The sequence below is a fragment of the Rhinolophus sinicus genome, linkage group LG11, assembly GCF_036562045.2.
Source record: "Rhinolophus sinicus isolate RSC01 linkage group LG11, ASM3656204v1, whole genome shotgun sequence".
Classification (NCBI taxonomy): domain Eukaryota; kingdom Metazoa; phylum Chordata; class Mammalia; order Chiroptera; family Rhinolophidae; genus Rhinolophus; species Rhinolophus sinicus.
The window spans coordinates 29,411,492-29,424,472 of record NC_133760.1 but is presented as its reverse complement, the minus strand read 5'-3'; the positions used below and the strand labels follow the sequence as shown (position 1 = coordinate 29,424,472).

General features: G+C 35.6%; 1 protein-coding gene across 2 annotated transcripts in view; it reads left to right on the top strand.

The window, feature by feature from the left end:
• PHLPP2 (PH domain and leucine rich repeat protein phosphatase 2) overlaps positions 1-12,981 on the top strand; it is a 66,371-nt gene that overhangs the window by 3,561 nt on the left and 49,829 nt on the right. For both annotated transcript variants that reach the window (XM_074314625.1, XM_019757390.2), the window contains exon 2: positions 2,859-3,130. In XM_074314625.1, the coding sequence (XP_074170726.1) occupies positions 2,859-3,130 (272 nt within the window). The remainder of the gene's footprint in view (positions 1-2,858; positions 3,131-12,981) is intronic.

The window sequence follows — 12,981 nt, the reverse complement described above, 5'->3', positions numbered from 1 at the left end:
AGAGAAGAAAGCACTGCCGTGTTTCCCCAAAAATAAGACTGGAAAATAAGCCCTTGCATGATTTTTCAGGATGTTCGTCATCTAAAATAAGCCCTAATATGTCTTTTGGAGCAAAAATTAATATAAGACCTGGTCTTATTTTGGGGAAACTACGGTAGGGTTTATTTTAGATTATGAACATCCTGAAAAATCATGCTAGGGCTTATTTTCCGGGTAGGTCTTATTTTCAGGGGAACACAGTAGGTAATTTAGCAGTGGCTAATAATAGCTAAATAACCCATCTAGATTGTTGCTACAAATCAGTGCTTTCTTAATATCTAGGCCTTTAAAATGCCCATTGATACCCACTTAAGTTCTAACTGAGTGGTTTATCTTCATTGGGTGAATATATCATATAGAGAGGAAATACATTCTTTGATTTATGCAACATGTTATGTTCCAGTAATGTTTAAGTTCCTTAAGAAATTTATAGTCTTAAGGGAAATGTATATGCACATTAAAAAATGACTTAAAAATCCTCACAAAAGAAAAATCATGGATGAACTAATACTTCCTGGGGTCTGTCTTGACTTTTCTAAGATTGAGAAGGTCAGTGGGCCATTATTTGGCCTTAATAAAGTTTTATTTAAAGAAGCTTTTTGGTGGTTGTATGGAATAGTGTCTACTTGCTCTCTCTTAAGAGCACTGAGCAAAATTTCTCTTCACTGAGTGCAGAACTTTGTATAAATGTACCATATAGAATACTGTTTTCAGATGGACCAGTTGATCTTTCCCAAAGATTAAAAAGTAAGGAATATTTAAAATTAACCAGTGAATTATTAAGTGGCTAAAATTATTTAGTAATACAACTGTGTTTATAAAATAAGTACTTGGAAGCCCTTTGTTAATTCTGAGATGTTCAGCTTTAAGAAAATGCTCTTGATGAGAAGAGAGAGACCTAATTCTCACTTGTTGCAGGGGTTTATCCTAGTTATTTAAAGTTAGAATCAGTAATAATCTTTATGGTTTTGAATAGTTATACTCAAATCCCTAAGATTTGCAAAATCACTGAATACCTGTTATTATATCATAAACTCAAACAATTAAGCCATTCTCACTCGTGTTTTATTTTCTTCCCACATGGGAATACTTGCTAACTTTTCCTTCTCCTTTCTTTACCATCTTTAGAAATTGAATTTTAGATATAGTTACCCTACAATATTAATTTCAATAATCATAAAAATATTTTCATTATTAATAGGTATCTCTGTTTTCCAATGAGCAATAAGTAGCAAAAGTATTTTATTTACTCTTGGTCTGATACAAAGAAAAGGTTGCAGGATTTTCTATAAAAATTGAGGTTTTTTTTCCCCTTAAGTTTGTTTAACTTCTTGCCAGAGCTAATTGGGATAATATACAGACCTGGAATCAGTTTCTGTGATTTCATCTGAGTTCTGCATGCATATCTGTACCACCCAGGTGTTGAGGTACTGTAATAGATTCTCAGGGTAGAAGAGAGGAAGAAATATCAAATAAATAGTTAAAACCCATTGTGATCCACAAAGTAATAGAAGTATGTTCAAGGTGAAGAAATTCTGCTGAGGAGAGAGTAGTCATTAATTCTTTCTAGGTAGGAGAAAAGTGGGGATGGCTCCATAGAGAGCAGATAGAAGGGGACATCTGAGTAGAGCCCTGAAGAATGACTAGTAAGTCGGGGGGACAAGATGGAGAAGGACGTTTCAGACAAGTCACAGAATTGTGAAATAGTTGGTACATTTGGGGAGTTAAAAGTAGTTGGATGTGACTGAAGCAGAGAGAAGGGCAGTGAGGTATGATGTTGGAGAGGTATGTCAGTGTGATTATAGTGGAAATGTCTTTTTTATTAAGGGAACAGAAATGGCCTATCATAAAAATAGAGCAGATAAATAAATGTTGATATTTAGAATCTTGTTATATTGCTGTAGCAATTGTTTTTGCTTTGAGATAGTATGACTATACAATATGAATTTCACATGCCTGAATTATCAACTGCAATAGTAATTAAAAAAAATAATGAGAATGAAAAGAATATTTGGGCAATATTGTGTTGATTCTGTACTTGCTTATTTGGCATAAGAGGTCAGGATCCTAGAGAAACTTCCAAATTGCATATAGAGACATGTACAAAAATGTTTATTGCAGCATTGTTTCCAACAGTGAAAAATTAGAAACAAACTAAGTGCCATCAGCAAAATGGATTAATTGCAGTGTATTCAAAAATGGAATATTCAGATTAATGAGTTGCATATATCTCTAAACCAGTGTAGAATCAAATAAAAAATTGCAGGGTGAAACATAAAGATTTAAATTATGTAAAACAATTCAATATATAGTATATAGATATATACATATATGGCAAACATATAAAATGCCAAAATGATAAGTACCAAATATAGTAGAGTGTTTCTGGGGAGAAGAAGGGGGATGTGGGGTTGTGGTGAGGGTACCAGGATGCTTCAGCTGTATATGTAAGAATATATCGTATATGTATATGTTCTTTAGAATGATTGGAACTAAATCTGACAAAATATTAAAATTTGTGAAAGTTGGCTAGTAGGTATACAGATGTATTATTATTCTTGACATTTTTCTGAAAACATAAGAAAAAGAATGGGTCAGAGAAGATGATGGACAGAGATCTGAACAGCTAGCAGTAAAGAAAACTAAGTTTTCCAGATCAAGAATGGGCACGGCAGGTGAGGAAGGCTCTGGGAGGAGTGAAACTCGATCTTGATCGAGCAGAGTATTGGTGAATTACAGAGTGGAACGGTGGGGTGAGGACTAAACTTATCTAATTCAGGCATTCTAACTAATGATTTCTTTCTCTTGATATTTTTTAGAGAAATATGAAACGCAATGGGAGTAGAAATTGTTTGAATAGGAGGAGTAGGTTTGGTTCTCGAGAAAGAGACTGGCTGAGAGAAGATGTGAAGAGAGGCTGTGTTTACCTTTATGGAGCAGACACGACCACTGCCACTACAACCACCACCCCTTCTGTCTCCTCCTCCGACTTACATCTTGTCCTTTGCACAGTAGACACATCAGCATCAGAAATATGTGCTGGAGAGGGAAGGGAAAGTCTTTATTTACAGCTTCATGGAGATTTGGTCAGGTAAGGTCTGGGTCTTACCACTCTAATTCTGCTGCAGTGTAAGTAATATGTGTTTCTTCTTGAAAGTGGGACTTAAGATTTTAATCATGCTAGAACTGATTATGGACTCACTAGACTTGAAAAAGTATTTGTCCCTAGAATGCTGATGTTATGATTCTTAAATTTAAAAACTATCAGTGAAGGAAAATTTGATAGTTACTTCATTTGTGTTGTTACACAGTAGGTTGGCTATCTAAATTTAAAAGTTATTTTTAAAAAAAACGTAATATGTATAAATAGAATGAAATTGAAATATATAAAAAGAAATAGAGTGAGAAGTATACAGAGGGTGCCAAAAATATATACACGTTTTAAGAAAGGAAAAAATTGTATTAAAATTGTAATACTCAATATGTACTGATAAAAGATGAATACAAGTCATGTGTATACATTTTTTTGGCACCCCTGGTAAATGCTCATACATGAGTATGTGTCTCTGTTACATAGAAATTTTAAAACTAATGGTGCTGTGTGCAACATATTGTTCACTTAATATCATTTAGAGATCTTTTCATATTAATATTTATATAGTTTTTATTTAATAGCTGCATAGTATTCCATTTTATTTATTTATATTTTGGGGAAGGGGAACAGGACTTTATTGGGGAACAGTGTGTATTTCCAGGACTTTTTTCCAAGTCAAATTGTTGTCCTTTCAATCTTAGTTGTGGAGGGCGCAGCTCAGCTCCAGGTCCAGTTGCTGTTGTTAATTGCAGGGGACGTAGCCCACCATCCCTTGCAGGAGTCAAAGAGTCGAACTGCCAACCTTGTGGTTGAGAGCCCATGCGCCAGCCAACTGAGCCATCTGACAGTGGCGCATGTGGGAATCGAAATCAGCAGCCTTTAGCTCCAACCGCCTGAGCCACCGGGCCAGCCCCAGTATTCCATTTAATGATTCTACCATAATTTTAGCCAATCTTCTGTTAATGGACAGTCAGATTGTTGCCAATTTTTTAATTCCACAAGCAGTGAATATTCTTGTATCTATGATATTTCTCCTATGTGGATGTCATCTGTAGGGTAAACTCAAGTAGAATTGCTGGGTCAGAGGAAATCTGCATTTATAATTTTGATAAATATTGTCAAATTTCTCTTCATAGAAGTTATACCTTGATGAAGAACAAATTTAACACTAACGTGTTCTGGAGAAACTTAAATTTCCTTAGGAGAAACTTAAATTTCTCCAGAACACATTAGTGTTAAATTTTATATATAAATATAGACACATATTCATGCATGAGCACATACTTGCTTGTGAATGCAAATGATTGTCAACAGTTTTTCAATTAGGTATCATAAAGTCAGCATTCCAAGGAATCTTTTTTCAAGTGTAATTACTTAGGTTTTTGCAAATCTGATAAGCACTTTGTTATTTTGTCAGTTTAATTTTCATTTATCTTAATGAGTGAAGTTGAGCGTATTTTCATAGATTTAAAAACCATTTGTGTTTACTTTAAAATTTTTATATAAACATGAAGAAGAAAAGTATTCTCATTGTAGTCTTATACTGTGTATATGAACTCTTTGATTTAACTTTTTTTTTAAAATTACTATTCTTTGAATTGCTAGTCTTAGAATTTGACATCAGGTAAGAACTCCTTAAGTGCCTGACCATTGATTTTTCTCTCCTTCCCCTTCCCTGTAATAAGTAAATGTCTTGAAACAGAATTCAAAGCTGAGAGTTTAGCACTAATGAAAGTGAGAAAGGAAGCTCCTACTTACACTTAAAATGTGGTAATAATAGTAGCACCTTTAGCTGAATTAAAAATTGGTGTCATTTTAAAAGTCTAAACTGAGGTTTATTATGTTTTCCTTTTAGGATTTGGATTAATTCCTGAAATAATAGATAAGAATTTGAGTGTTTTCCTTGTTCATCAGTTAACTGCATTTCCTAAATCCATTTGTAAAATGAAAGGATCAGACTTGAATGATCCTTAGGCTTTTCTAAATCTTAACACTGATTCCGATCTAATTTTATCAGATGGAAAGCTTTGACCTACATATAGCTGCTGGTAGTGATTGATGGAGTTGATGTATTTAAACATAAGACTTACTCATTTGTATACTAGTGTATATGTATGTATACAAAGGTAGTAAAAATGTGGAAGAAACCCCACCTGAATTGGCTTGCTACCACTAGTTGTGTAGTTAGAAAAGAATCCAAATGTGATATAATTTACTTTTGGGAATCTAAACTACTTAAAATGGACAGTTTGTCTCTTTTTAGCCCTGTGGCCTTGATAATTTATAATGAAATAGCTCTTTGAAGATATAATTGATTAGGAAGTAATGAAAACATGATTGAACTGTGATTTGAAAAAATGAATATATTTTCATTGCTGGAGTAGGAGCTCAAGAAGTCTCATTCAGCCAAAGGATGATGATAGATTTTAGCTCACATTAAGTGCTTTCTTTGCTAAGCACTGTGCTTAGTGCTTTACACACATTTTCTCATTAAATCCTCACAACTGTAAGGGCGGTAATCTATCATTCCGTTCACGGGAGGAACATTGAGACTTTGTGAGAGGTCTGGTAACCTGTTCAAGGTCAGTCAGGTACTACCAGGCAGTTGGGATACCTAACTCATTCCAGATGGGTGGTGGACTTTGTTCTGAGTAGAGGCCCTCCTGGAGAGGAACTGGCACAGTGTCTGTCCCTCACTCAGCTTCGCTATTTAATCAGACTTATTTAAAGATCTTTTTTAGCTGTCTTACTCAACTTTTAATTGCTTCAGTTCAGTCTTATATAATCTTATCAGAGGAATAGGTACTTTCTTCATAATAGCCCTTTATAAGATAGTTGACAATCTAAGGCATTCTCTTTTTTTTTTTTTCTTTTTCCGCACGGGTTGCCGGCCACTCATGGCTAGCACACGGTAGCACACAGCAGCCACTCAGCTGCATTACGCAGCGACACACACTGACTGCTGGGCCACTCATGGCAGCACACGGTAGCTCACAGCACCCCGCGGCAGCTCACTGGCCCTGTGAGAATCGAACTGTCGACCTCGGCATTAGGAGCACGGAGCTCCAACCACCTGAGCCACCGGCCGGTCCAGGCATTCTCTTTTTTAATAACTTTTTTTCTTTGCCACATAATGAAGTATAATATGTACTCATTGTAGAAATTTTGGAAAAATGAAAAAGTGTAAAGAGAATAATTCTCTTCTATGCTTAAGCTTTTTGTAGATCACCTCACTTAATTCTCACAACAATCTTGTGAGGTAAATATTATTCCCATTTTATAGATGAGGAAAATGGGGTTTAGAAAGGGTAAGCATCTTATCTAAGATCATTGAGCTAAAAGTGGTAGGTAGAGCTGGAATTTGAATTCTGCCATTTTGACACCAGATCCCATATATTGCTTTCCCATAGTAACATTTTTTCCCAGATAGTTTTCAAAGTAAGTGTGTGTATAATGTTTTAAAATTATATCTGCGGTATGATAAATAAATACAGTGAATATTTAAATTTAAAAAGTTTTACTACAGTAAAAGACACATTGCCATTAATCCCCCTCAAAATACTCCCCCTCGCTTCGAACACACTTATCCCATCGTTCTTGCCACTTTCTGAAGCAGTTCTGGAAGTCCTCTCTTCTGAGTGTCTTTAGTTGTGCTGTCATGGCTGCCTCGATGTCCTGAATCATTTTGACTTTGGGGAAGAGCCAGAAGTCGCACGGTGCCAGATCCGGTGAATAAAGTGGATGAGGACACACCGTAATGTTGTTATTTGACAGAAATCGCCGTATACCAGAAGCAATGTGTGACACAAGAGCCTTTCCGTTGTGATCACAAAATACAGTGAATGCTGCTGCTGAGTGCCATCCAACGGAAAGGCAGGGAGCTTCAATACAGGAAGTGACGCGTTGAACCTTAGTAACAGTGTGTGACAAGTTACAACTTGTTCATCTCAGTCAGTCAGGTGTGAGCTATTGTTGAGAGAAGGTGTTTTAAAGTGTGCCATAAATCATCATCCATCATGACAGTACTCTGTGTCACACATCACTTCTGGTACGATCATTCACCAGATCTGGCACCGTGCAACTTGTGGCTCTTTCCCAAAGTCCCAAAGTGATTCAGGACATTGAGGCAGCTGTAACAGCGCAACTAAAGACACTCATGAAAGAGTGAGAACTGCTTCAGAAAGTCGCAAGAACAATAGGATAAATTTGTTCATAGTGAGGGGGTGTATTTTGAGAACAATGGCAATGTGTCTTTCACTGTAATTAATTTTTTTAAATTTATACATTCACCATATTGTTTGTGTGATTACGTCTCGTATTTGGGCCATCCCATTTATTCAGTTTATTTACTGCCTACTTTGATTAATTCCTTGTGTCATTAAAAATTCCTTAAACACCAGTTTTAATTACTACAGAATATTCCATTTTATGAAGACACTATAACTTGTTTAAAAATTGAGAAATACTATGCAGCGCTGGTTTAAAGCTTGGATTCTGGAATGAGAGTGTGTGAGCTCAAACCCTGGCCCAGACAGTTACTATGCAAGTTACATTATACTCTGTGCCTTAGTTTACTAATCTGTGAAATGGAGGATGATAGTATTTACATTATAGAGTTGTCTTGAGTAAATTAATTAGACATGTTATGAAGATTAAATGAATGAATTCTTGTAGTGTTTCTTAAACTCTAATGTCATCTGAAGAGCTTGTTAAGATACAGATTCTGATTCAGTAGGTCTGGGTGGGTCCTAAGATTGTGTATTAAACTCCTAAGTGATGTGCTATACTTTGTGTAGCAAGGAGGTAAAGTACTTAGAATGATGTGTGGCACCTAGTAAGTGCTCGATAAATGTTAACCTATTTGGGTTGTTTCAGATCATTCAACTCTTAGAAGTAGTGTTTTGATGACTAAACCTTTGCCCATAAATCTTTACATTGTTGATTTTCCTGGGCTAGATCCTAGAAATGAGATTACTGGGGCTGAAATTATACCATATTTTTCTAAATCATCCATGACTTCCTTCTTTCCATACTCTTTCAGTCATGGACTTGTCATTTAAGAAAAACTGAAGGATTACTAATTTATAGAATTTTAGCCCTTGAGGGAATTTGAGAGAGATCATCTTCTAGAGAAATGAGGTCTACCCAACCTAAAAACCGCTCAACCCCCTGCCCTTTCCATTTGGAAATATGTGCAGGGGCAGGGTTTTTTTGTTGTTACAACTACTGGGGAGAGTTACTAGCATTTAGGGAGCAAGGGCCAGAAAGGCTTAATGTCCTCAATGTGTGAGACAGTCTTGTATAACAAAGAATTATCTTGCCCCAAAGGCCTGTAACTTCCCCAGGGGTAATCACTGAGATCATGTTCCTTCATTTTATAGATGTGAACCAGAGGCCTGAAGAGGGCAGGTTGAACGCACATTCTTGCAGCTGCTTAGTGCTTGAGCTATAGTTGGCACACAGTGTCTTGTCTCCCAGTCCATTGCTCTTTACATGAAAATAGTTGGTCTGTCTTTTTTATTGAACTGTTTAAGTGATAAATGACTCACTAGTGAAGCTTAGTGTAATCATTGCCTTCTGTCTGAAAAGTTGTAACAAGATCATATGTGACAAAATGGAGTGCCCTTTGGCTCACGATCATATATTTGCTTTAATTCTTAGTCATCAAAATGACTAAGATTTCTGTGTTTGATAGATTATCTTTTCAGATAAGCTAAGAAGCAATAAGGTATGTATATCAGAAAATAATACCTTGGGGTTTGGAATCCTGAGTTCTAATTCCTTTTGTCACTGACTGCTGGGTGACCTCTTGCAAGTCACTATAATTTTGTTTACCATATTTTGATGTTATAAAAGTAATGAAAAATCCTGATTCTTAATTATCATTGAGGAAAAAGGTGATTTGTGCTGTGCTTCATATTTCTGTACTATTTAAAAACTTGAGAAGAATGTGTTATACATTAAGTAATTTGTTTTTGTTAAATTTTTGTTTTTACATTTTAGTATTTCTGAAATCAGCTTGTATCTTAGAGTTGTTGGTGGGTAATAGTTCAGTTGGCAGTGTTTTTTTCTTTCATAATGATTATCGCAATATCATCTGGTTTACTGCAATACAATTCTGACACTAATCACAGAGTTTACACAGGCTTCACAAGTTAAAGGGCCTAGTCCCCTATAAAACTGCCTTTACATCAGATTCTGGCCACATTTCTGACCAACTGGATACAAATTTGGGGGGTTCCCATGATACCTTCACATTCAATAAGTCGCTAGAATGACTCACAGAACTCAAGAAAGCACTATACTTGCAATTACAGTGTTTAGTGTCATGGGTACAAATCAAGACCAGCCATTGAAGAGACATATAGGGGTCCTGAATGTGGAACCTACATGCTCTTCTTCCGTGTCATCCTCCTAGGATATCAGTTTGTTTACCTCCAGAAAGCGCCACAGAACTTTGGTACAGAGTTTTTATTGGGGTTTCATTGGGTAGACTTGATTGATTGGATCACTGACCATGTACTTGAACTCATTCTCCATCCCTCTCTCCTCCCCCAAGGTTGGGCTGGCTCCAAGCCCCAGCCCAACTCTCTGTTGACATAGATGGTCTTTCTGGGGGCCAGTCCCCATCCTGAGTCATCTCATCTCTTAGCATAAACTCAGGTGATCCAAGAGGCTCATGAATAAGTAAAAGCCTCCCATTACTCAGGAAATTCCAAGGATTTAGAATCTTCCTCCAAGGAACCAGGACAGGAACAAGACTAATAAAATGCTTTATTATACAGCAATGATGCATAAAAAATAGCATATTTTTCAAATGATGGTGTATTAGACGTAATGAAATATAGTAATTTTAAAACAGCTTTTTAGATTCCTTGGTGCTTTAAGTTGTCTTCTGCATAAATTATTTTAACTATGTAAAATAATGTAGTTTGCCTAAAGGAAGTTAGGTTTTGTATTGAACCGGGCACAGGTTCAAACCTTGATGCCATTATGTACTAATTGTGTGACTAAACCTAATTTTTCTTATTTGCAAAATAGGCATAGCTTTCTAAAACGTAAAACGCTCCCCATACAGTATCAGGCCTGGAGGAGACATTTATTGAAATATCCTTATTGTTGCTGTTTGTAATATCTGTATTGTGGATCTTAACGTTTGCAGATTTTACTGTTATAGGTGCACAGAGATTGGGTTTTAATCTGAATTTGATGTAGGGGATGCTGCTGTGCTTTGTTAGGGTCTTTGACATAATGTTTTGTTCCACTTGTTGGATTTTAATAATGTGTGCTTTTGCCTCCCTCTATTAACTGTAATTCCATACTTGGAATGAAATGTACTCTTTTCTTATGTGTGTCTTAACTATGGTCACTATTTAGAATAACTGTTGGCTACTACTCTAGGCTGAGTTACAAATCACTGTGGATAGCATTACTGTATTGGTTGGCTGGTTTTGAGAGAAATAACCATATGTGTATGTATTCAGATTTACAAAGACATAGTAGCTCCTCGTAGACTTAGAAACAAACTAAAACTATTACAGTAGTTTTATTGTCTCTCCTTAAAGCAATTAATAGAAATATTTCAAATGCTAAATAAAACCTTTCATTGCCAACATTACTCTCTCCAACACCTGCTTTGCAGTATGTAATTTTCCTTTGATTTGTAAGAGTTTTAACAAATCGCTAATTACCAGTCTGTTAAACTTTTGTAACTTTGAAACACAAAATTGATCCATAAGCATATTACAGTATTTCCCTCCCCCATATTCTCTACCCTCTTAAGCAAAGGAGTTTAATGAGTAAATGGAATTAGCCTCTCATTTTAACTTGTTTTTGCAGTTCTTGAAATATTCCTTGTTTACTCATTTATGCTAAATTAATTAGAGCAGATGTGTGTGTTTTTTTCTCCCACCAGGGAAAATACTTTCTTTAGGTGGTAATATATAAAGAGGGTTTCGAAATCTACGAAGCTTTTTTAGGAAAGGAAATTTGATCATATAAAATATTTCAGAATTAGGATGTTTCCGTTTCTCTTGGTTTTCTAGAGAGAAATTAAAAAATTGAGTTTTAACCTGACAGTGTTATTTATCCTGAATATGTGATCATTACATGGAATTGATATTTAAATACATTGAACTCTGTATCCAGAAACAATAGCAGTGTTCAGTGGAATTTGCCTTGTATTAGGAAGGTGTCTTAGATACTGCACAGACTCTTGAGTTCTAAAAGACCCTAAAGATCATCTGGCCCAACTTGATTCTTATAGGAGTCTTTTCTAAAATATCCATGACAGATGGCTCTTTAACTCTGTGAGCTATTTTGAGAGGCAGTCTGTTTCATTATTGGACATCTCTAATTATTAAGGTTCTTCCTCATTTTTAACCCAAGTTTACCTGTGCAACAAGTTCTTTCTCATTGTTCCTAGTCCATTCTTTGGAGCAATGCAGAGAAAGTCTAATCCTTCTTGATGTTGGAAGATAGAGATAATTCTTTATGCCCTTGGTCTCCTTCTGTTCAAGATAATCCTTCAGTCAGTCTTCATATTACATGGCTAATTGTAGTTTTTTAGAAGTTCCTCTTAAAATGCATCCTTCTTAGAATTCTGCCATTGTGCGGGGGAAAATGCCTAATATTGTCATAGTCCTTTGTGCATATTTTAAGTAGAGATTAACTATAACTGATGTTTTTATTCTGAAACATTTATTTTTCGTTTCTATCAAATCAGTATTTATTGGTCTTTGTAGGCTTTCAGTTCTTTGGTCATCCCCCATGCAGTAGTACTGAGTTTGTGAAAGCTACAAGTCTGTATTGAGCAGTCAGATGGGCCAGGTGATTGTTTTATTTTGTTTTTTTGTGCTCATCAGTATGATTTCTACTCCAAAATTATCACTTTGATATAGTTGTTTATATTCAGCTTTGTAGCATTCCCATTTCATGTATTTTTAAATTAAATCTTCTTGCCTACAGTGTTTTCTAGTCCTTTAACAGATGTCCTACATACCTTTTTGCCATGATGGGAGGTGTATTGTGTTTCTTTTAATTAATACATTTCTTAAGTTTTCTGAACAGAATTCTTCGAAGATATAAAGACGAATGTTCTTCATTACCTTTTGAACACCCGTCAACTTTCCTATACTTGTTCTTTGGTTGTTGTTTTAGACGGGGAGGTGCTCTATTTCTATTCTAATTAAAATATGGTTTCAGTCCTAAGAATTTTTTTAATAATAGTTGTCAATATGCTGTTGAACACTACTACTACATGCAAGATATTTCGCTCAGCACTTTACATACTATGTAATACCTTGTAAGTAAGTAAAAAATTTAGTAACAACTCTATGAGTTAGGACTATTGTTATTCCATTTATACTGATGAGGAATTGAAGACAATGAGGTCATAAATAACTTGTCCAAGGGCATGTAGTTAGTAAGTGGCAGAACTGAGACACAAACCCAGGCAGTCTGACTTTTGGAGCCTATACTCTTAGCCACTGTACAGAGGGTGCCAAAAAAAAAAGAATACACAGTTGAAGAAAGGAAAAAACTATTAAAATCGTAATACGCAATACATACTGGTAACAAAAGATGAATACAAGTCACGTTTGACGTCTGCAGTTACAAGAGGTGCTCAAAGTGGTTACCATCAGTGTCCAGACACTTCTGGTTACAGCGAACTACTGCTTGAGCAACACTGACCAAAGTGTCCACTCGTATACATTTTTTTGGCACCCCAGTATTTATAACAGTTTGCTTTCTGATAAAAGAATTATAGAAGAGTTGTCTTGCTGTTATTACTGATGTAGCCCCTTTTATAAAAATACACATTGATGATTTTTGCTTTTTAAGTATTT